The 24,008-nt window shown below is 42.6% G+C and overlaps 3 protein-coding genes across 6 annotated transcripts in view; 1 reads left to right on the top strand and 2 right to left on the bottom strand.

The window, feature by feature from the left end:
* The window catches only part of LOC125760600 (FERM domain-containing protein 5), an 11,595-nt gene extending 4,240 nt beyond the window's left edge, over positions 1 to 7,355 (top strand). For 2 of the 3 annotated variants that reach the window (XM_049420876.1, XM_049420878.1), the window contains 4 exons: positions 1,731 to 2,110; positions 2,195 to 2,283; positions 2,378 to 2,604; positions 2,844 to 7,355. In XM_049420876.1, coding sequence (XP_049276833.1) covers positions 1,731 to 2,110; positions 2,195 to 2,283; positions 2,378 to 2,604; positions 2,844 to 3,466 — 1,319 coding nt within the window. In that variant the 3' untranslated portion in view covers positions 3,467 to 7,355. The remainder of the gene's footprint in view (positions 1 to 1,730; positions 2,111 to 2,194; positions 2,284 to 2,377; positions 2,605 to 2,843) is intronic. The other variant, XM_049420877.1, reaches the window with a different exon arrangement.
* On the bottom strand, positions 907 to 1,705 carry LOC125760615 (uncharacterized). The gene has a single exon (XM_049420907.1). The coding sequence runs from the start codon at positions 1,550 to 1,552 to the stop codon at positions 911 to 913; it is 642 nt and encodes a 213-aa protein (XP_049276864.1). The 5' UTR covers positions 1,553 to 1,705; the 3' UTR covers positions 907 to 910.
* On the bottom strand, positions 7,347 to 24,008 carry LOC125760591 (uncharacterized). Of its 2 annotated transcripts, none has more exons than XM_049420851.1 (21): positions 23,760 to 24,008; positions 22,601 to 22,768; positions 21,218 to 21,894; positions 21,110 to 21,154; positions 18,119 to 21,013; positions 17,658 to 18,037; positions 17,376 to 17,586; positions 16,937 to 17,292; positions 14,877 to 16,866; positions 14,643 to 14,801; positions 13,619 to 14,571; positions 13,116 to 13,532; positions 12,616 to 13,026; positions 12,438 to 12,549; positions 11,521 to 12,363; positions 10,557 to 11,441; positions 10,350 to 10,491; positions 9,480 to 10,279; positions 9,318 to 9,398; positions 8,658 to 9,238; positions 7,347 to 8,585 (listed from the first exon to the last, which is right to left on the bottom strand). In XM_049420851.1, exons 2-21 carry the CDS (start codon positions 22,725 to 22,727, stop codon positions 7,601 to 7,603), a joined length of 13,050 nt encoding a protein of 4,349 aa, XP_049276808.1. In that variant the 5' UTR covers positions 22,728 to 22,768; positions 23,760 to 24,008; the 3' UTR covers positions 7,347 to 7,600. The 2 variants fall into 2 exon arrangements, with proteins under 2 accessions (XP_049276808.1, XP_049276809.1); XM_049420852.1 differs by having other exon boundaries at positions 23,813 to 24,008.

Genomic DNA, 24,008 nt, shown 5'->3' with positions numbered 1-24,008 from the left:
TGTGCAAGCACTACAGCTAATATCGCACCGTTTCTGAATGTAGGGCTCATTGTGACGCTCTCAAAAAGATCAACCAATACGAAATGCTAAATGTAGTACAATGAGCGCATTTATATGTGTATCAACGTATTTATATTATCGGTATCTAGACGTCAATTATACGCTCCAACGAATTATATCGTTTAAAAATGTACAACAGCTCCAATGCTTAATGAATTGCACACAAATAAGTACATGATTTGCCGGGTTGATAAAAGATTTTGTGAGTAATGAATGATACCATCACGTTTCAGCTGATAAACATGACCCTGAAATTCTCTGTAACGGTCATTCTCTGCTTTGTCAACACCAAATAATAGAATAGAGCGATGGTTAAATACTAGAGCTATGTTAGCCATCAACTCGTATACTCATTCCTTGATCAAGTTAAAGCATGGTTCAAATATTTAGAATACGAAATTGTATTTTATTTGTATCAAATAGTCAGACTCAATACGTTAAAAAGAACAGAGAAGAACAGCCAAGGCAAAACTGGGGCGAAATATGGATCCACTTCAAAGTTTGAAGAAATTAAAGTTTGCTTTAAGCACGAAAACAGGTGTAAATTGGACTGCAGTTGATCTTGGTCTGTGTAACCGAATGACCGGCTCACTTTGAATTAAATTTATCCATGGTGTATCCGATGTTCTTACCGGATACATTGTTGAATTATGGATAGAAAATAATATTAATGAAGCAAGTTTAGATGCTTGAGGATAATTTCATAGTTGAATGGTGATCGCAAGCATGATCCTTTAGGTCGTTAAATAGCGGAGTCTTTAAACATGAGAATTACATAAACAAAGAATATTACTGCTTGATCAAAACAATTTATTTGTTTTCTTATTGTAAAACATAGATATACTCATTGCTAGATTCGATTAGCTTTCTTTCTGATCACCACAATTCTTGCCATCATTTCGATACAGTAAACTGTTCGTCCAGTCGCCATTTGAGTCAGTTTGGTAACAATATTCCATCGGTATGCACTACCCGGCAGGTTGACGATCGCCGACATATCCCACTTGGTGTTGGTAAACTGGTAATCTCCTGCTTTTATCGGACACATAATTGACTGCGACACGCTGTTTAGAAAACGTTCTTTAAATCCAGCATCCTTAAAGTAATCGCAAAGTTCATCCGTTTCGATCGTGTTAAAAAATTCACACTTTGATAGGTCCATCTCACAGCGTTTGATGTTTGCTTGGTACTGGAGAGGGTAGAAAATGCTCTTGAAAATCCAGTTACTTCCAGACAAGAAATGATTCCTTACCTTCAGAGGACCTTCAATTTCTTCCTTTATGCGAAGTGTGCAGTTGAACGAATTCTCATTGGGTTTGTTGTTTATGTTGTAATCTGGTAACAATGTAACGGGAAACTGATCGGCGGGTTCACAGTTAGTTATACGGTCTATTTTAAAGTACTTGATAGTTTCTGCGATGACTGGAACAATCGCATACAAATTCAACACGTTCAGTATAATAATCTGCGAGACAATCATAGTGTTAAACATGTTATATCTAACAACTTACTGAAATAAAGGCACTGCAGGGTTCTGTTTTTATGTAGTTTGCACACGTTAATTCTAAAAACTCACTGCTAATTAAATTAATAATTATTATCATCCACGTTCCATTTGCGCGGTTAATTAAATTATTTGATTAATTAAATGTTCTCTATCTTCCATCCAGATGAGCTGGGAGATTTCGATGCGGAAGCACACACCGGTGAGTACGTGTCATCGCTAAAAATTGCCCTGCGACAATCGGAGCAGCTTGAAAAGAAGGCCATGGAACTACACCAGAAGCGCGAACCGGGACAGGAAGCGGTCGCGGTATACGATGAGTTTGTCGGTATCGCGCGCAGCCTAGAAACGTACGGTATCGATCCACATCCGGTGAAGGATCATCGTGGTACACAGCTTTACCTGGGAATTAATTTTTCCGGCATCAGCACGTTTGCGGCTGGACGTAGAACGCAGCACTTCCGCTGGCCTGAAGTTCACAAGATAAACTTTGAGGGCAAAATGTTCATCATCCATCTAGCGTACTCGGAAGACCGGAGGGAAGTGGTAAGTGGGAGTGCATTTGCATTCAATCGGTTTGAAGATGAAAGAGCATTTCCATTTTGTACATATTTTTGATTGTATTTTTAGAAAAAGCATACAGTAGGATTTAAGTGTCCGTCGGGCGCGGCCTGCCGGTACGTGTGGCGATGTTCCATCGAGCAGATGTTGTTCTTTACGTAAGTAATTCTTCAAACTTAATGTTTGATGGCAGAAATTAGAGAATTCAATATTTCAATGATCTCCTTCATGATACTCTTCTTTCCACTTTAGTCTTCCAACTAGCCAACACGCCTCCGTAGTTTCCGGAGGTGGATTTTTCTCTTGGGGTACCAAATTTCGTTACTCGGGGCGCACCGAAAGGGAACTGATGTCGGAAGCACTCCAAGCCCTTCGCCAACAGAAGCTCAACAATACCAGCCCCAGCAAAAGGAAAGCACAAAGTGTCCCAGCGACGCCCTCGAGTCCTCAGGGAGATTTGGCAGAAATCCGTAAGTCCCGTAAGTCTCTGCGGAACACCTTCGCATTATCCACTAATGTATTCTCTTGTGTGTTTTTTTTATTGTATTTCATTACGATTTTGATGCTTCCTTCCCTGTGCTATTTCACTGTATCCTTGACTTTATGTGATCTATTTCGTGTGTATGTCTGTATATATGTGTGTACCTGTATGTGTGTTTGGGTGCGTGTGCATCTCGATCGGTGCTTATCGTGTCATTACCCCGGCTTTACCCTGCAGGATATAGTAGCCTTCCACGATCGACCATGTCGGAACCGCTGGGCGGTTGCGGCGATCATATGGCATCGTCCGTGTACTGCACCGACAATCCACTGCCAATGCTAGAGACTGTATCGGAGGAAGCGCGCAAAACGAACGGTGAGAGTAATGACCACCTGTCCGATTACTACTTCCGCGATTCGTTCGATCATTCATCGTCCGAGTCTGGCTTTACGGCGGCCAACAGTGCAAACGCGATCGGCGAACATCACCATCGGCACGGGGCATCCTCATCCGGTGGTCACCATCCCCATCTGCATCATCACCATCGTCAGGCGTATACGACGGACAACATTCCAGCGCTTGCCATCCATAGTGTTACGAACCACGCGGCCAGCATCATCCAGCAGCAGAATGCTAGCAATAGTGCGAAGAATGCGAAAAAGTTCTCCCTGGTGCAGGCATTCGTACCGTCGTTTGTATTCGTGGTAGTGGTACTGATCGTATCGGCGATCTACATCCTCGAAACCGATTCCGAGCTGTTTGCATCGATGCGCAACTGGCCGGAGATGATCTGTTTGCGCTACCAGTACTATCAGCCTTTGAAGGAGTTCCTGGCGAAAAAGTTTGGTGCCATATTTTGATTCATTCTGACCGGACGCACCGAAGCTTCCTGCACTGGCGATGATGGACGGACCGTATGTGGGCAGAGTGAAGGATTTTCTACGTATTACCCGCCACAAGAATACTTTCGCGAGCGGGATACGAGCGGCGTCGGTAACGAAACACCCATTACGCTCACACTCACTCTGCCGACCGCAAGGGCTATGTAGATCAGTCCTCTGATTACCAATCCACTGGTGGCCAAGCAGTAGCTTCTGTGTTGTACACTGAGGGATTACAATTGGATAACATCGAAATCCTAATCCCAACTTAGACATATTGGCTTGGACAGAATTTTGTTGTTAACATGTGTTAGATTCGCTTTCGCGCTAATTATTGCAGTATTTGTTATAAAATAATGTCAATCATTTTTTATGTTATTAGCACCGCTTTGTATTTCCACTGAAACACGTTAAAGTATTCCTTACCGTCAATGACATAACGTGAAGTCATTTTAAATGTATTGGGTACAAAAAGGATCATATTTAAAGTTTTATGGTCGGTACCATATAAATATTTGAGGAAAATGTGGAAAAAAATCCATACATAGTTCGTATTAGACGACATGTTCGCATATTCTAAAACAATTCGCAACTTCTCAACAACGAACCAACCAAACTCCAAATCCGTCTTATCTGTATTTTTGAAGCAGTGTTACATTAGTGAAAGATGAATTTGAAGATACTACGATGTGGTTTAGTTTTAGTGTAAGATAACAAAAAATCCCAAATCAAGCTAATACGCAACATTTGTTATACCTCCGCTACATAAAACAGTATTGGTTTGATTGTGTTAAAAGCGACACTTTTTTAATGTAAAATTGTTAGGTTTACGCTACAAACGCTTTGAAACAATTTCATAATATCGCATTTTATTAACACACAACTTAGCTTTATATAGTACGTTAGTAAATTTTGTAACCAAACTGTTGTGTTCTGTCTGACGCTAAGCATCCTTTAGTTTTTGTGATGCGGAAAAACAAACTCTACTTCATCGTACCTCTCTTTTCTGGGACCACCATCATATACGGTCACAACACCATTCGCGCCAACTTGTCGTTCTTCTGTGGCAAATGTGGCAAGGCAAAAGATTTATTTCTCGAAACGATAGGTTTAATGATAAGGAGAAGTATGTGACCGAATAATGGTAAAATTGGAAATAAATTTACTTAGCTTTTTGCACTAAAAGCTCCACTGAATATGACGATGATAGATTCAGTAGCAAATGAGCAGTGAATGGAAGAAAAGTTCCCCCGGAAACAAATCGCCAAATACTGAAACACTAAAACCAAACAAAGCAATTGAAGTAAAGACAGATCCAATTACCGCATCTTAGCGTGTTTGGTGTGAAGTTAGGAAGAGATTACAACATGGTCGACGACCAAAAACAAAACTTACAGCACACAACGGGTGAAGGATATTGTTTCCTTGGAGAAATTTACTGAGAGGGAAAGCGATGTGTTACCTTCTTCCGCGGATTACTTACAGTGTGTATAGTGCGGGTGGGCGTATATGACATGTACCTACGACGATGATGGTAAATGATCGATTAATTAGCTTGCGATATGCTTGAAAATGGTTAAATTAACATCGAAGCGAACAGTTTTTGGCAGTCAACACATGATTACGGCTCGAAAATTTGAAGTAAACAAGTATTAGCTAATTAGAATCATAGGATAGCTCAGAAACAGCTTCATCATTCCAGATTAGCGGAACGATATTGGATAAAAACCAAGGCCAGTGATAAGATAAGCGATTAAGATTTAGCAATCGTATCTCTTTGTCTCTACTTGTCCGTATTAACTTACGTTCGTAATTAGCTTACGAACAGGGTGAACAGAAACGGGAACGAACACTAAGTATTAAACGCTAGAAATTATGTCGAAGCAACACTATCGTTCCATCACGGTCCTGCGTGAAATCTGTCCGCTTTTGCTTATGGTCCTGCCGGTCATCATACGCTCTGTATGCTTGCTTAAGAGGGCTCTAGATATATTATACGGTAGGCCAGAAGCTTCCAAGCAGCAGATGGAGGAGGGCGGTGAGTGTTGTGTGGCCAACAGCTAAAACAAAGCAGTATTTGTAGGAAAAAATACATGGGGATACAAAAACAAATGTAAAACATTGTTTCGTAATTGGAAAATGTGAGCATTACCAAGCATATATGTACGGTGGAAAACTTTTGAGCAGAATGCATTTTAACACTCGCACCGACACACCAACACAATACAAAAAAACAAACAAACAAATTGCTTGCCTTATTTGCTACCGCACAGAGAGAGAGAGAGAGCGAGAGAACGAAAGAGAAAGGGATAAATTGTCCCTTTAATGACAGTGAAAATAAAAGCATGGTTTTATGGTGCGATTGATTGTAGAAGTAATAGTAATGCTGCATTTAAGCAATTCATTAACTTTAGCTAGGTAATTTTGAGTATTAGCGAAACACGTACACGTGCACCGCACATAGGGCAGCTTGTGTGTGCGTATGCGTGAAGGTGGACAACATACATGAAAGCGCAATTTATCAGCGATACGTCCATTACATGTTCATATCCGGTTCCGAAGGATGTTTGAAATTTCCTACGACATTGAACGGAATACGAGCTCACATTTTACAGCTTGGAACGGAAATATGCTTTAGTTAAATCATGCACGCAGATAGTATTTTAGTGGTTTTATTTCGTTAAATGTCGTTATGATCAATCACGCTTTAAGTTTGTTTGAAAACAACAGCTCCATTATACTTTTTGTCACAATTAAACCCGATAAACACAAATAGAAGATGAAATGGACAAACTACAACTAGCGACAATCATTATTGTTTCGTTTTTCCTTTTGCTTGTTTTTTTTTTGTTTAATACACTTAAGTTTGCTTTTGAAACACCTACAAGATGCCACCGACTAGCTGGAAATTTATGCAAACAGTAGTAGCAGCAGCAGCAGCAGCAGTAGAACATATCAGAATGGAGAAAATAGACTTAGGTAATAATTATGTCACTCCCAAATCCATTAAACAAAAGCTAATACTACGATCCGAGAAAATGATCGCCGAGTTCCTAAACTCTCCTCATTGAAACTATACCGAATGGTAAAGCAGTAGTAACTGATAACCGGATGCCAATGATTAGCCTCCCGCATTGAAATAGAAAATTTGCTTGATTTTTATTTTATTTTCTGCTCTCTTTAGTGAGTTACACAGCATTTAAATTACTTGTAATATCGACCAAATTTTCGATGCTAAAAAAATCAAAAAGCAACATTTAAACGTTCAGTCATACGAATCGTTTCATTTATAAGCTCTCAAGAAGCATTAACAGTTTATTATAAAATCCATCAGCCATTATTTGAACGAAAAGAGTAAAAATGAACATTCTGAAGTATGCAAAGGTTTTAAACCAACACCTCCCGGTCAAGCCAATGCGGTTGCATCGAGTTGGAAAACAATTTACTAAGCACTATTTTCAGCTCGACCTAGCGTGTATACAGTTTGTGAAAGCACTGCAACTTTCCAAGCTTTTCCCGTTCCCCATAGCGTTAAGTAATGGTTGGGTTCGCAATAAAAGCGCAAACATTTACCCAAAATACCGAACTTTGCAGCCAAGTTTGAAGCAACTTTGGTGCTCGGATGTATTGACACACAATACGGTACGTTAAACTTCCTGCGCACTGTATCTCGGTTAAAGAAATCGGCGCTACAAAAACAAAGAAATAATGGCAAAAGACAAGAACGGTAAACAAAACTTTAAAAATTAAATTTAATAGGTTTTAAGACAACGCAAACAAAGGGATGTTAAGAAGATGGGAAAGGGAAGAAAAACCAATTACATGTAACCAAACTGGATAGTAATAAAATGAGATAATCTTTCCTAAGGGCAAAGTGTTTTTATTTTGTTTTTATTTTCACAATCGAACAAGCTCTAATTAGGTGATTTATCATAGCTTTTCTTAGTTTTACTATTTACTAACACTAAATAGAATCAGAAACACCCGTTTCCGTTACCTTCGTTTTGCTTGTTGGATAAATTTACTCTAGAAATTAGCTGCGTAATTTGCATAATGCTTAGAAAACTAACGTTCCACTTTCAGTTCCCTTCTATGCTCCTCTTTTCTTTTTTCCTAAACTGTGCCAATTAACCCATCGTCCAACAGAAACTCGTCATCTGGCTGCATCGCTAGTAGGAACATATCATCCGTCGTTTCGTCATCCTCCATCGAGAACGGTGAAGGATAGTGGCACGGTGTGCACTGCATGTACGCCACACCGGCATTGTGTCCAGTACATTCGCACGTTTGACACCTGTTCGGTATGGCGGACAGTGCAATACGTTTCGCAAACACATTGATAAACTTCTTCGTGTTGTTCGTGTTGGAACGATCCTGGCGGAGCTTGTGGCCCCCAAATATGGACCCGTCTGTTTCCAGCGCTAGCGCAATGCATTCGCCGAGCGTTTTCTTTGGCAGGTGAATCTGTTGCCGCAATGCCTTATCGCCGACTAGCTTCTTTACATCCTTCTTCGTGTAAGCCAGTTTGCTATCCATACCGTAAAACAATCGGGAAACGCGAGACTTTTGGAACGATAGTTCATGATCTGCCAGGATGTGAAGCTTGATGTCGTACTCGATGAGCAGTTGCGCGAGTGAGGAAAAGTCTAGCCTCATCCTGGATTCGAAGCAACGCGAGCACGGTAGCAATATGAACGTTTTCGACGCTCCCGGACGGAAAACGAGCTTCGAAGCCTTTATGATGGCGTCGAAAATGTCTTCGTTCGTACCATTGCCGATCGTGATATGATCGAAGAATGGTTGCAACCGATTATGCGTTTCGAACACATTGTTTCCAACGACAACACTGTGCGGACGATCAAACGGTGCCGAACCGCCAAACGCCACCACACTGAACAGTGTATTGCTAATGTTCAAAGCCTTCAGCTCACTGTTGATATCCTCCACCAGCAGATTGATACTCTTCGTCTGCATAAACTGATCGTTGCAGGGTTTTGCTTCAATGATAAACACAACATCGGCTGCATTCGGCACACTTTCGTTCCGCAATGGCACGAAGGTTCCCTCTGGTACATAGCTTCCATTCATTAGCAAACAGCTGAAAGTCGAAACATGCACGTTATATTACTGTATTGGCAAGAACATTAGCATCAAACACACAAATACGCACCTGATGCATTTATCTGGAACGCGCAAAAGGGTATCCTCCAGCATACAAGCCTGCATATATGCCACTGCAGCAGTGCACGCACCCTGATAGTTAGTGTTATCATTAGAGGGCTGCAGATTGTTGCCCAAATCCATGCACATTTCGTAGAACGGCGTAGCGTCAACTTCCGAGAAGCAGGAGGCTAAGTACGACATCTTACTGTGGAAGAACTCTTCACACACCTGGCTAAGCTTGTTCGAAGCTCTGTAGTAGTTGCTGGTGTGATTCGTCGTAGTAACTTGCGAACTGCAACCCGGCATTGCCCAGCTGTTAAGGAACTGATCGTCCGTTTCGCTGTATTGATTGATGGAGGTGATCCGATCGTCAAACGGTTCATTGTTCATTGTACCGAGCAATCCGGCAACCCTGCCGAAGTACCATCCGTCCAATTCCAACCAGCATAGGTGGTACCGAAGACTGCATGCAAGCAGGAAACCACGCTGTGACTGCACGTACAACAGGTCCGACTCTTGGAAAACTTCCGTCTCCCTGCCTAACATTGCAGGCAATGCAGTTGCCTCTTTGTTGTTGATTTTCACCGACTGTACATGAATGTAAAAGTAGAATCATTTAACATTTTCTTTTTTACTAGCGTTTATGTTTGACGAAAATCATACATACCATCTTAAACACATCGATCGCAATTGTATCCTCATCTGTGATGAGCGTGATCTGTCGGGATGGTTGCTCATAGTTTTGTAGCTAGAATGTTTGGGAAAAAGATCGCAATATAAGCTTACATCGCTAGTAATGATTTAGCAGCAGTAACGTTTCTATACGTACCGATGGTTCCAAAAGCAGCGTAAGCGATTGATTGTGGTAATCGTGTACCAGCAGGTATCGGCACTTGTTCGAATCATTCAGCTCAAGCGATACGAAACGTTTATCAAACGACATGTAGTGTCTCGAGCCGATCAGCAGTCCAACACTCTTAAACGGTGGTAACCACATTTGGGGTTTAACCAACGGGCAAATTTGCTGCCATAATGTCCAGAACGTCATATTGCTACCGGCAAACAGCTCCTGTACGTCACTGATGTACTTAAACTCAGGTATCTCCTCAAATTTGGGTGTTTCGTTGAACGCATGCCACGACATGGGAAGCTTCTGTTCCAGCTCGATAATTCCATTATCAGGATCAAAGATGAACTTGGTTTTTGCCTCACGATATTGATTTTCAGTCTGTAAAGCGGTCTGCGCTATGTGCGACAGCTTTTTGCGCATGATTACCCACAGTTGACGTAAGCGTCTCTTAACCTGAAACTCTTCGGCAAGCCATTCTACCTTCGCTTGCGCTTCGTTGAAACGTTGTAGGAAAAACTCTACGTACTCGATCTTGCGCAGCTCCTTGATCTCTTCCTTTAGCCCTTCCCCTACCTGGTACAACTCTCGTGCGAATGGTACCAGTTGGAAGTATTTTTTCCACAGGAAACGCCGCGTTATAGATGAGTATTTTTCCAAATTCGTAAACATATCATTCGTCACCAGATCCTTGTAAAGATTGTCCAGATCTTGGGTGAAGTTGGTGACCGTATTAAAGTACGGAGAGTCTGCTATCTCTTGCGTTTTATTGTACAAAAATGCTGCAAGGACAAAAACAAAATGGATGTAAAAAGCTAACCTACTTTTTGTGTAAAGCGACGGATAACTTACTAAATATTTCATTTCCAACATACCAGCCGAGCGATTCACCGTAATGCGCTAGCCGGATTATCGTAGGCTCTATGTTCTGTAGCATCTTGTGCCAGAATGTTGTTGCCATGCTAACAGACTTTTCCCAAATTTCCTGAATGTTCTGTTAAATATATGAAGAGTGTGTTAAATTGTATCACCTTTTCAAAACTACGATTCACACATTACCTTTATAAACTGCAAATGAATGTCTTTCACGAATTTATCATACCGTTCCAGGGAGTTCTCCAGCGAAGCGGACAAGTAACGCATGGCATCACCTTGGAAAATTCTTCCAACGATATCGATAAATTTCTGGTACGTGAGTTTCACGCGCTCCAGCAACCAGGTGATCGATTTGCCAAATGCTTCACCCGATTCGCCCATCACTTGCCACAGTTCGGTTAGAATCTTTGGCAATGACGTTATCTTATTTCTTATCGCCAGCTCGTCCAGAACCGTGACGGTGAAATTAATAGCAGAGCGAATGTAGAAATCGTCCGCCGTATACGACGCGTTGAGAAACTTTTCCAAATCTTCCAAATCGCTTTGCAGTACGCTTAAACCAGCAACATCCTCAAGCAATCCTTCTATGTATGGTAGCGCGGCCTCGGAAATGCCTGCCGTTGTGTCCTTCGTTTCTAAGTATATATGCTTGATCCAAAACTCGGCGTACTCCAGCAATCCATGGTGCATTCGGTTAACGTAATCTTTAATCCAGCTCTGCACATCCGATTTGATCTGGGGGCGCCACAGCAGGTGCCCAGTTATTAACCGCGAATGGTTCATCTTAAGATAGTAGGTCACGTCTACTTCGCGCGCGTCATCATAGTCTCGCCAGAAGTCGAAGTAAGCGCTGCGCGAATCCGGAATGATACCATACATGTGCACATTTTCTGAACCGTCGGGTGTTACGTTGATCTTCATCTGCACCAGTTTGTCGTCGATGTTAAGATAGAAGAACCCAACTGCATCTACGTCTGGGCCATCCAAAAGCGTTCCATTGATCCGATACATCGGATAAGCACCATCAGCCCTCGTCCACAGGCGATATTTGCTTTGAGATGTTATACGCTATGGGGAGTAATGGAAATAAGAAAAAGGAAACAATTGTATATGTATCTCACACGGTAGTACACTTTTACATCCATACCTCGTAGTGCACTTCCTTCTGGCGCACGTTTATCGAGCCTAGCACGTGTCCATGCATCTGCGACAGATAGGCACGTTTGTAGTGTGAATTTGAACTAACACCGTACAATCCTGGTCTTACACCGACCGAACCAATCGAATCCAGGTCCAGGTCCGATGCATCGTGCCTACTAAAAAGATGGTACGAATAGTTCCAATAGCCAACGACTGGTTTTAGATCGTTTAAATCAAAGCCCATTGCCACCAGATGCTCATCATCATCATTGTAACGTAGTTCCATCATGGAGCTGAACCAATGCTTCGGATCGGTAAAGTAATGTGCATTCATCGTGACATCCTGCTGGAAGCTAGGATGTCCTAGAGCCACACGAATATGCTGTCCGTTGGTGGTGCTGTTTAAAAGATCACGCCACTCAATTCCGCCTCGAATGGTACGTTGTTTAGGTACTTCACTTTCGTCCTCAGTGCGATTCGGGCTGTACGAAAATGAAACATCCGAATCGAAAGTTTTTTTCGTGTACGAGTACCATCCGTCCGCTGAAATGTTTCGTTTCGGGTAGGATATTTGCAGCGTAAAATTCTGTGATGCCAAATCATCCCGCGATCGATTGGTAAGCTTAAAATCGTACGCAATCCACACGGTGGGTGATAGTTGCAACTTGGATTTCTTTTTGCTCACATTATTCTCCTCTTCGAATTCGGCCGTCAAAACGACTGTCCGGTTCGAGTGGATAGCTTTCACGAGATACTCATCGCCCATTTCCTTCTTCAGCACATGCAGCTCTCCGGTAATGTTGAAATTTGTTTTATTGTCCAGTTGGAAAATTTCAGCGCGCTTGATATCCTGTCGCAATCAGTTCAATCAGAAATTAACATCCATTCGAAGAATTCTCTTCTTCATTTCCATACTGTACTTACCATCGATCGTACGACTGGGTCTAACGTGCTTAAGGAGTGCACATAAAGCACTCCTACCGGCATGTATTTATTCCTCAATGTAACATCTATCGTTTCCTTATCAAAGCCAGCTCTATGAAAAGTGAAGAAAAACAATTGCACTACTTCGACGACATGCTGGGGTTACCTTTACCCTTACCTTGATTCCTCTTTCGAGGTGTATTGTCCGCTCAGCACCTTCTCACTGTTGTAGTCAATCTCTGCATGACCGTTAGTAATTAATGGTCGCTGCGCTAGACCATATTTGACCTCCGCAAAATGTCTAGTCTGCAACGGAACTTCGATCTTAATCGTGCCTTGCTGCTCGCGAGCATTATTATTTTTCCGATAGGTTGCTTTCGCATCAAAAATGGCGCTCGATTCAGGCCACGTTCCTTTCAAGTACCGTATGGATTCGATCGGATTTTCAATAAACTCTAGCTGTCCATGGATCCAGGAAACGTTTAAGAAGGAAGTCGTGCAATTAAAATCACCCTTCATGTTAGACAGATTGGTAAACGCCACATTAGCGCTTGCCACCTTTGTTGAAGCCGGTATCGAAATATTGCCACTATAGAAAATATGAAAGAAAAATAAGAAACATTTGTTTCAATACACTTGTTCATTATTTCTCTCCTCGGTACCAGTGTTTGTACTTACCTAAAGAGATATAATAAATCGACAATATTGAATGTTCCGTGAGCCGAAAATGCATCTTCCAAGTACCATGGTCCTCGTAATCGTGCCATTAACTCACGACTATCGCCATTTCGGAATATGTTCAACATTGACTGAATCCTTTCTTTGCGAATATCGGAACCCCAATCAAAACGTACCAGTGCCCGAAGATCACCCAAAGCACTGTACTCCGTATGGTAGGCGTACCGTTTGCGGCTTTCATCCGTTTCGTATGAAGTTTCGAAATTGAACGTTTTTACCTGCTCCATAAAGGGTAGATCTCCGTTCATAGCAAAACCTAAGGTGTGAATATCTCCCACCGGTTTCGGTAGTAGTACTCTCATCACAGCCGACAGATCACGTATAGAAATGAAATCTACTGAAGCATTGGCGCTAAACCTGAAAACGAAATAGAGATTTTAATTTTCTTTTTCCTTTTTTCTGCGGCAAACAAAAAAAACACTTCAACTACATCGTATACTCACATCCAGATGTTATTCAAGTTGAGATCACCACCAAAGGTAAAGTTATGGTTGTTTTCCACATCCGGGCTCACATACCGTACGCCTGTGCGGAAGAACCGTTCAACCGAGTTTCTTAGTACCCGATTCTCCAGGGCAAACTGCATGTTCGACTTTAGTGCCCAGTTCCACAGACAACTGGCATCGCCCGACACATCTCTAATGCTGTATCGCGCAACAACTGAGCCCGAAATTGGTTGTACATCGAAAATCATCTCGATATCTGCCTGATCGACTCCATAATTTACCCAGGGAGAATGCAAATTAAACTTGCCCAGTGCTTTTCCATTCGCTTCCGGGCTAATTCCGATATTAAAATCTACCTTTTTTAAGCTCGGCTCGGACGATTCCAAGCCCAGCTTCATAAACCAATCAGACATTGCCGACAGCTTGAAGCTGCCGTCCAATTTAGCTAACTTAGCACCACTTTCGAGCTCCAGGTTTAATTCGGTGATGGCGGAATTCTTTTTGCAATGATACCGAATCGATCCAATCGATCCTTCCGCAGAAAGTGGCTGAAACACTAGCTCAGCTCTGTACGGAATGTCTTCCGTGATCGTTGCGTCGCCTTCCAGCTGGAAAACGTACTCGTTGCGATACAGCTGTCCGGATACGGCGTACTCACTGCCCTGACGATGCTGCAAACGTCCATGAATGGATAAATTCTTGTAGTCCTCCATCGGTACACTAAGGTCAATCGTGAACATTTCACGGTTCCGCTCCGCCTTAGCTCTGATTTCCTCTACCAGACCATTCTTGTCGTGGAATTTAACATTGCAATAAGCTTTAGGCAATGGCGATCGAGTGATTAAGAAATCGGTATTGATTAAATTAATCGGCAAGAAGTTCGATTGATATTTTCCAACGCCTTTTATGTAATGTGGCTTCGCAAATGACCAGCTTCCATCCATGCGGAGCTGCAAACAAATTAGAATCAACGTTTTAGTAAATGGGCAAAACAAACAAAATTGCACTAACTAGTACTTACATTGCTATACAAATCTCCGTCGTTTACCATGAAGCCTAAATCCATCAAGTTTTCGGTGTTGGAGAAATCTTGTTTGTAGAATACACGGCATGCATAGTATGGCATTAAAGGCGCACGTACCCAAATGCTCATGAACGTATCGATAAATTCATCTTCACTCTATAGGTAATATAAAAATCAATATAAATACAAAGCATGAACTATCACAACTTTAAAAACCGATCTTTCTCTTACCTCAAAGGACAATGCCAACGATGCATCTGTGGTCATGGTTTTTGCGGTCAAATTTCCCTTATAACTATGATCTTCCAACTCTAGCGATCCATTTAGGAAAACTTTCTGCAAATTTTTCATCGGAGTCATAAGATCTACAAGCGCTTGATGTTTATGCACCTCAGCTTCATCCAGACTGTACTTGTAGTTCACACGGAAGCCAGTGTTGACCCATTCCGAACGATTATTAAACTTTACATTCATACCAGCCGTTATGTCCGTCGCTAGGTAAGAGTACTTCAGTATAAACTCCGACGTTATCGTATTCGCCACCGGGAAAGGCGTCTTGAGACGCAAATTGTTTTGCATGTTCAGGAAATCCTTGAGATAGAACCGATTATGGATGTCGATGTCACCTTGTGGTAGTTTAAGCTTACCGAATGCACGATATCGCGAATTTTGCTCTGTCAGCTCCAAGGTACCTACGATCGTTGGTAAGACAATGGTGTATAGCTCAACATCGCCGATAAAGTTAAGCAAATTCTGTTCATCCTCCTCATCTTCGTATTCGTCCTCCTCTTCTGGCACCTCATCTGCAACTTCATCAATATCCTGATCGCCTTCGCCAAACGAGGGTGGCGATTGCGATAGCAGCTGTAGTATAAGATTCGGCTTCGGTCTTGAAATCGCTTTCAGACCCAGTTTATAATCGGAAAACTTGCCCGAGAGTTCCACATCTACGTACTCTGGTCGCTTACTGTCGATAACAACTTTAGCGATCAATGCACTCTCTTCAAACTTCTGCAGTGGTGTGTAGATGCGATAAGAATATTCGAAATCCTTCAAATGTAACTTCCTCCACACGCCAGTACAGCCCAGTACCATATTATTCATACCGGCGCGGAAATCAATGTTATCCGATTGTAGCTTTCCGCGCAGAATCACCTTTTCCAGATCCTTCAGTGGCGTGGCGAGGTGGAACTTTACGTCAAAGTTCTGTGTCGAGACGACCGCGTACAGGAGTTCTATACCGAGCGCAGTTTTCGGTGTGATCACCTCGGCTACAAGATGTCGATTCTTTTCGCTCACACCAAAACGCCCATTAATATTACGATAGTTTACGTTCGAGGAGGTAATGTTGGTCGTCAGCATGCAATCGACTAGATTGCGTACATGTCCTTCCACTACCATTTCGTACTGATCATCGTCTAACTGCACTTCGGCGGCTCCGGTTATGGTGCGGTTTTCGTTGAAAGATATCTTGGTGACAAGTGTACCGGTTCGATAGCTGTTGAACGGGCTGATCAGTTTTAGTGATCCCGTTATATTGTTGTATTGCTTATCCACATCGTACTGCCAGTTGGAATGAAGGGAGAACACCTGTGGCGGCTGGTCAGCTGGGTTGTGTTTCATGGAACATATCGTCTCGAACCGGTTGGCAGTATATTTGTGCTTCAAGTGCAGCTTTGCTGTTGGGACTGGTAGGATGGTACTAGTTAGTTTCGTGTCCAGCTCGCAGTCAAAGACTTGTTCGTTCGACAAGTAATAGCCCATCAGTTCCAGCGCCAGTTTCTTATCTTTGGCCCAGTTTGCAATTAGATTCGTAATTAGTTTATTATCCTTAAAGACGAATGTTCCGTTCAGCACATTTTGGGGCCACTCTTCAAACGTTGAGTTCAATTCCAACAGTAATGACATTTTCGGGAAAAAGTTATCATCCTTGCGGGCATCCAAATGTACCACAATTGCTTCGCTGGAATTCCACGAGATGCGAGCATTTGCCAAATATTTTGGATCACTCAACATCGAGTCGAATGTGCCGCTAAAGGTGCGGTTAGGATAGGATAGTAGAAATATGCCATCGTAAACCCGATCCCTTGGGGTGTTCAATTCTCCCGATAATGCAAATCGTTGCGTTGGATCACGGTTAGCATCCCACTTGAATTCTACACCGATTTCCCGTTTGAGCGCAGTCGAATAGCCTCGAAGGGACACACTGATATCGCGAACTCTGTTTAAAAATTAAAAAAAATATATTTATTAACCGTCCACACCGTCCTCACACGACGCTATTCATTTACTTGTCAATATGTAACTCTACATCCAGTTGCTTCACCGGCACCGATTGCAGAAATGCTGAAACTCCATAGTGCTCATCTTTCCATTGCAGCTTCCCGACGGTTCTTGTGCCATTTTCCCCTTTTTGTTTATGCAGAATGAGCTGGTACGGTTTCTTGTCATAAGCCGCTCTTACAGTCAGGCTATTGTCCAGCTCGTCCTGGATATATACCAGATCGCCGAACGCTTCCCTATACGAAGGTCCAATTTGTGCCGCCAGTTTTGCATGATGGTAACTTTTCACGTTCGAGCTACGATCCTTGTACCAACCACTAACATTGAGTGCGTGCATCGAGAACCAAATTCCTTTGAAATCGAACTAAATACAACATGCAGGTAGAGAGAAAACAAAATGGAAAAATTACAATGGAAGTTTTCAAAGTGACGCAGCACCTTACTTACACTATGCTCTTTCTTGGATTTTTCCTTTAATTTTATAGAAGCAGTACAGGGATGAAAGCCTGGCACGGTCAGATTGAACCTTCCATCGAAGCTGAAAAACTGTTTGCGGGGGATGGAAAATGACACCACACCTTCAATGTCCCGCTTGGGAGCGTATCGAAGCAATACCCGGATTGTATGATCTATACCCTTCTTCAGCATATTCTCGTGACTGAAACATAATCAGCTGATTAGCATTTGTTTATTACGCACCAGGTATTACAGATCTCTTTGTTTACTTACACAATCATTGCTTTTGTTTCGGTCCTTGATTGAGTGCTGTTGAGTTCGAACGATAAAACTGTCCGTTCGATCGGGTTCTCCATTGATTGCTGGTTATTAGCCGCCAAGATCTGTTGACTGCGGTAAGGGTTGTCATTGGCGAATATAATTTTTGCTATGGTCCTATAAGCTCTGTCCTTTAAATCCGGTGCATTGTTGTGTATCAATGTGAAATCAAAGCGGCCTATTCCCTGTACCAATGTTGCATTCAGCGCTACATCAAATTTTGGATAAGCACTAGAACGTAGATCAAAGTTACCGCGGTACAGAGTTAAATCCTTTTTGATCGCTTCTGCCAATGCATTGACTACCACATGTTCGACCTTGTTCGATGAGGAAAACTGTGTAAAACAGGTTGGACGATTAGTTACAAAATATCAACCAAAAATCACTTATTTCGATCGTTCTAGCAGAACACTTACCTGATATTCCATTGAGTTGTGGATCATGTATGTCGCATCGTACGAAATCGATATGTAACCGATCGTCTTCGCTCGAACCCGCTTCGTCTCAAACATAATCGTATAGTCCCATTGTGAGACGTTGTTTTTGGCCGTCTGCCTAATTTGACCATTCATGCCCGCAATCCGTTCGTTATTTATTGACAAATAGAACATCGGGTAGTACATCCGCCCGTTGCGAGTCTCCGTCTTGTTGTAGCCCATTTCCAACGCCAAGTATTTACGATCATTCACATTCAACGACAATTCCATACGATGCTGTTTCGGGTTGTTAATGTAAATACCGACCGCCTTATGCGAGATATTGCCGTTCACAAACGACATACTAGCCGTTTTACGTTGCACTTCGTGCGTTACATTTACGCGGAATATTCGTGGAATGTGGGAGTTGGGAGTTTCAAAGAGCACCGACACAATCGTGTGATTTTGCCGCTCGGTCCAGCTGTACTTCAGCACAAACATTTTCGCCGTCAGATCTGCCTTCTCCAGGCTGACATCAAAGTTGACCGGTCCACTAAGAATAAGACTCGGAACTACGATGTCACCGTTGTTAATTACGTTTGGCATGCTATAGTTCGCACACATTTTCAAACCGATCGCTTGATCGATAAAAGGCCATGTACAGGTGGAGTTAGAATAGCGACTCTCAATACCAGGCTGGCGTATTTCCCGCCTTCCCGTCAGTACAAGCATTTCCGAACGGATGCTTAAGATATCGTTACGATCCTGGGGCAAACTGACCTGCAGCACAGCTTGTTCCTTTCCGCGTATCTTCAGTTGTGCCGACCAGGCCGAACTCGAGTATAGGTTGGTCTTCACCTTGATCGCCGTACCGGCATACATAAGGTCGCTTTTCATTGTGGCCGTCATGTCTATCGTCACGCTCGGTTTTATTCTGCCCTCCATGTCAGCCAAAAACCGGGTAAACTCTAAAGCACGGACAATGCCTGTCATACGTAGATCGACAGACGATGCTCCTACCAGACCCAAAGACAAGGGTAACCCGGAGCTGAGCGGCACATCGTATGAAGTGTCCAAAAAAACGGACGATTTCGTGTAAGCACGTTCTTTACCAGAAAATAAATCCTTTAACATTTTGCGCTGATTTTCTATGTTACACAGTTCTAATCCATCCGTATAGTAGCTCAGTTCATTGCCAAATATCTTGACACCAACCGTGAACAGTGGATTGTTGAAATTACTTTTCAGGTGGTATCCGAGCTTATCCACTTCGTCCTGTACTTTCCGCGCGATCAATGCTGGCAATCGTTGTGCAACGGCACGCTTTCGACGTCCACTGTCTTCAACATCGTCTAAATCATCGCTCATCATCGTATCGTCTTCAAACAGCTCCAAAATTTGTGCGGGAATATATTGGCGCAGGAACTTCATGTGCTTCATCAATTGTTCATTAACCATCTTGGCGCTGTACGTTCCATTCGGACCAAACAATCTGTGTACCGAATCTTCTAAGCCTTCAAGTCGAACATTTAGCTCGAGGAAGTTGATCGACTCGCCGAACAGATCCGTTGTCAAATTCAACCGAACCGAGCGAGGTAGGTACGATTCGGTACTGAAGATAACGTTGCTATCGACCGTCAACCCAAAGTTATACTCATCGAAGAACAGTGTCTGTTCGTAGTTGCGCGAAAACATACGCACGTCTCGTCGGAACTTTTTTCCAAAGTTTTCTCCATTTTCTGCCAACAGGCCCTGCGTTGCGACCCGCACGGGTGATGCACTTTTGGCAAGATTTGTCAAATGAGACCATACAAACGAACCAACCTGGTTGACTTCCTCCGTTTTCAACACGTGCTTGATTAGTTTCACCGACAAATAATCTGGGCATCGCATGGCTTGTAAGTATGCGGCAATGCGCACTTCCACGTCCAGCTGGAACGACGAATACAGCTTCATAAAGTAATCTTTCGTGCGGGTACAGTCACTGCGCCGAAACACGTTCACCGCTTCCACGCGAACCGCCGTCGGATATTGATCACCTTCGATAATTTTTCGCAGCTCATAATTGAAGCGTTCGTTTACCACACCCATGTTGCTAAGTGACATTAGCAGGACGATCACGCGTTCATGCTTCCGACGATCATGCACAAGATCCAGTCCCACACCCTGCAGCTTTTCGAGCAATTCTTCTTCCAGATTCTGTACGATCGCCTGTACTACCTCCTCTTCCGCACAGTCGGAGTTAATTGTACAGAAAGTGTGTACTACCGCTGTTGCCGATAGTAGATACGTCTGATTACCGGATTCCTTACCGTACTCGATCAACTCCTTCATCACTGCCAGAACTTCGTCGTTTGGACGCGTCAGGTAGGCAAAAGATTCCATCCATTTGCTAGACAGTGGATGATTTACTGCTCCTTCCACGATTTGATCCTTCATGACTTTTACCGACGCGGCAGTACCGATATAGGGCAAGCTTTCCATCAAGTGGTTTTGCCCATTCTCGCAAATAGATTTCGAGCGTTTTACTAACTCGCTAAGTGCCGTATCCGATAGAACGCGTGCCGCAGTAAGAAATTTGAGAAATACGTCGGGGAATTCACGCTTAATATTGGGAAAACCTTGGGCGCAAAGCTCGATCAACAATTCCCGGGCAGCTTTATTTTCGTTGTGGCTATCGCGTACCGAAGGCGTGTGATCATACAGCAACGAAGAGCGGTGCTGTATGTCGATCTCTTCGTTTGTGTGACTATCGTGAGAATATATCTCTTCATCGACCAGCTCTAGTTTGTTGGACGTTTCAGTCACTGCACCGGTCAACCCGTGTGAAAATGGTTCCAGTTGATGACGTTCGTAGCAGATGACGCTTTTATAGATCGAATTGTCAATCCAAATCTGTAGTATTTGAGTAATGCATTTGACTGAATGAGTGAAAACCAATATCCCAGCGGCCAATCAAAAACAAAATCCTTTAACACAATTTATACTTACATCACAATAACTAGTAGAGTTGAGAATGGGCCATGCAACATAATTCTATGCGAAAAGAAAACATTTTACTAGTACATATACCCAACGGCTTACTTCCGCAATGCTTACCGATCGAAAATCGTACGCTACCGTTTGAATAAACGATATAGTCTTGTACCGCCGCTTGCAAGACATGATGTTCTTCATCTTGCGGAACATCAGACTGGTCCCATTGCGACCGTTCGTACTGTACTTCACATCGCATATACCGGATACATCGGTTTCCGTCGTTTCGTAGTCAATATCAAACCGAGGCATCGTGTTCTGCAGGGTTGACAGTATTCCACGCTTCAAATTCAGCGTCCACACCGGCTCATTGTTTTCATGGCATATCTCGCTGATCGTGCCATCGTGGAAGGCAAAACGAAGTTCGAAGCGCGTAAGTTCCTCAGCAATCACTTCACTGTTCGGATGCACACCACCCGGTTCATCCTGATCAGATTCGTGATTATCATTGGCGCTCGGTTCCTCTCCATACTCAAAATCCGTCTCTTCAGTTTCCTGAACCGGTTGTTCCCGTACTTCAATCGAGTACAGTCGTAGTATAGCCTGGCAGGGCGCATAGTAATCTATCTCCACGACGGATGATATGTGTAGCTCGGAGATGTTATCACCACTACCGACCAGGGCGGTTTTTACGTACATAGAATGGTCATACTTGTACAAGGTGCCAACGCTGTACCGGAACTTATTATTAGTATCCGAGCACATGGGTCGCCCACATATGCGAGGATCTTTAAGGGGATCTGTAAGCATCAAGGATATTTGTATATTATCTTTCCTGATACCAGGCTTTGTCGTGTAGAAACCGATGCCATTATTATCTTCACCAACGATCCTCTCCAGATGTTTAGTTTACAGTGCTTTGAAAAATTCAAAGACTTTTATAAAGCATATGTCTTTAAGGAAGTTGACTTTTCTATTAAGCTCTGTTTTAACTTGCTACTTCTGACAAATTGTTATATATTCGATGGAATATGTTCACTGTGAAACATAACTGTATGCACAACATTGGAAAAACTAGAAAAGTCTTTTCAGGTGATCCAGACGATGCCTGAGCCAATAGGTTACACAAGAAATGATCGTTTGCACTTCAAGAAGTGCTTGGAGCAGTGCATGAAACTTTCAAAGCCTTGTAACAACAGGGTTATTTCATTTCAAATGTTCTTAATGGCATCCGTAATTCTCATGACACCACATAGTCAGCAAATAATTGCCTTCGTTCAACGAACGTTGTAGTCTTCAAGCATTGATCGACACCAACATTTTAGAATAAGTAGCTCCTCCCAGAGATCCTAAGTCGCAGTGCTAAAAAATATGCTTGATATGTTCATTTTTCTTCTGTTGATTAATTGATTTTTCTACACTAAACTTGATAGCTTATAAACATAAGCCAAAAATATACAAACAAATTACTGGTAGCAACTAAACTGTAACATCTTGTGTACTTACTTCGTTTGTAACCGTCAACTGTGACAATCAGTACGAGAATTAAAATAAATCCATTAACTACACTTTTTCGCCGCTCCATATTTGCATACACTTTAGTCTTCTGATATGCAAATAAACAATACTTCATTAATCACTCATTTTACTCGAACACGGCACATGATTTGCATTCTGTAAAGATAACACATGAAAATGTAATGAAACTGTAGAGTATTCCTCAACTCCCACAATCACATGTATTTTAAACTTCTTTTTTTTGTTTCGTTTTGCAAATGCTGCAAAAATAATTTCCTTCATTGATTCTACACCACTATCAATCGCTCATTTCACCTCCTCAAACTGAACTCTAGGACACAACGATTGACACACATCCGGTACCAAAAATGTGTGCATATTTAAACACACATAAGCCAATCGCGAACGCACAGTTCACATAATCTTATCACTTAAAAATGAAACAACACAACACGATCACGTCCCAAATCCTGGAATCTGTGTCGTTCGGTGTGTGACAGGACGCACTTCGCTCCTTCCCACCTTGTCATGCTTATCCCATACGTGTGGTGCAGTTGAATCACTTGAAACGATCGTCAGTCGACATCGCCGTAAACTTGAACTTTGGCTGCGTACGTCAATAAGCAGCGATTGTTTGCTTGGTTTCATTCCACCACTTAATCTCACAACGCTTCTTCTAGCTCGTAGTTTTCTTTAATGCTTCACGGAATCATTGACTTTGTTGATAACGAGAGGATCATCTTCCTTTCAGCGCATTGACGGTGCGATGTCATTCACCGTGCCAACGTGGAACCACTGATCTTCGACATGTACGACGATGTCGTACAATGTTGAGTGCGCACATTTTTACCTGATCAACTAGATCAACTTCATTTTCACAATTTTCGAGACAGCTGTCGGTAATAATTGGTGAACAATTTTTACACATCCTCTATAGACGACAGCAGCACATGGTTCTTGGACGTGTAACGTTGCGTAATCAAAGCATTCACGATCACTTTTCAACGCAATCTCCAACATAGTGGGCCCACGATTTCTAACTCACAACGATCTAGAATATCAATCACCACAGATTTTGAATGATACAACAGAACAATTGGCTGCATTACACCAATATCGTGTTTAACCCGGCCAATCGCCAACTCACCATCAGTGACAGTGTAACTCCTAATCACTATCAGTATGTACCAGACCACAAACCGAAAGAACTCCACTCAACTGGTGCAGGAAGATCACGAACCGATCCGAACCGCAGGAACGAATAGACTGACTGAGCAGAAGTATACTTTTAGCTAGAGATCCCTGCGACTCAGAAATCATCGCCGATAGTGATGAAGATGAGCATTCTCTTTATCACCAGTCTCATGTCAAAGGTCTTGCGTATAATCGGACAAAA

Source organism: Anopheles funestus, chromosome 2RL, assembly GCF_943734845.2.
Source record: "Anopheles funestus chromosome 2RL, idAnoFuneDA-416_04, whole genome shotgun sequence".
Taxonomy (NCBI): Eukaryota; Metazoa; Arthropoda; class Insecta; order Diptera; family Culicidae; genus Anopheles; species Anopheles funestus.
Note: the sequence above shows the minus strand (reverse complement) of the source record. Positions and strands in the feature narration are given on the sequence as shown.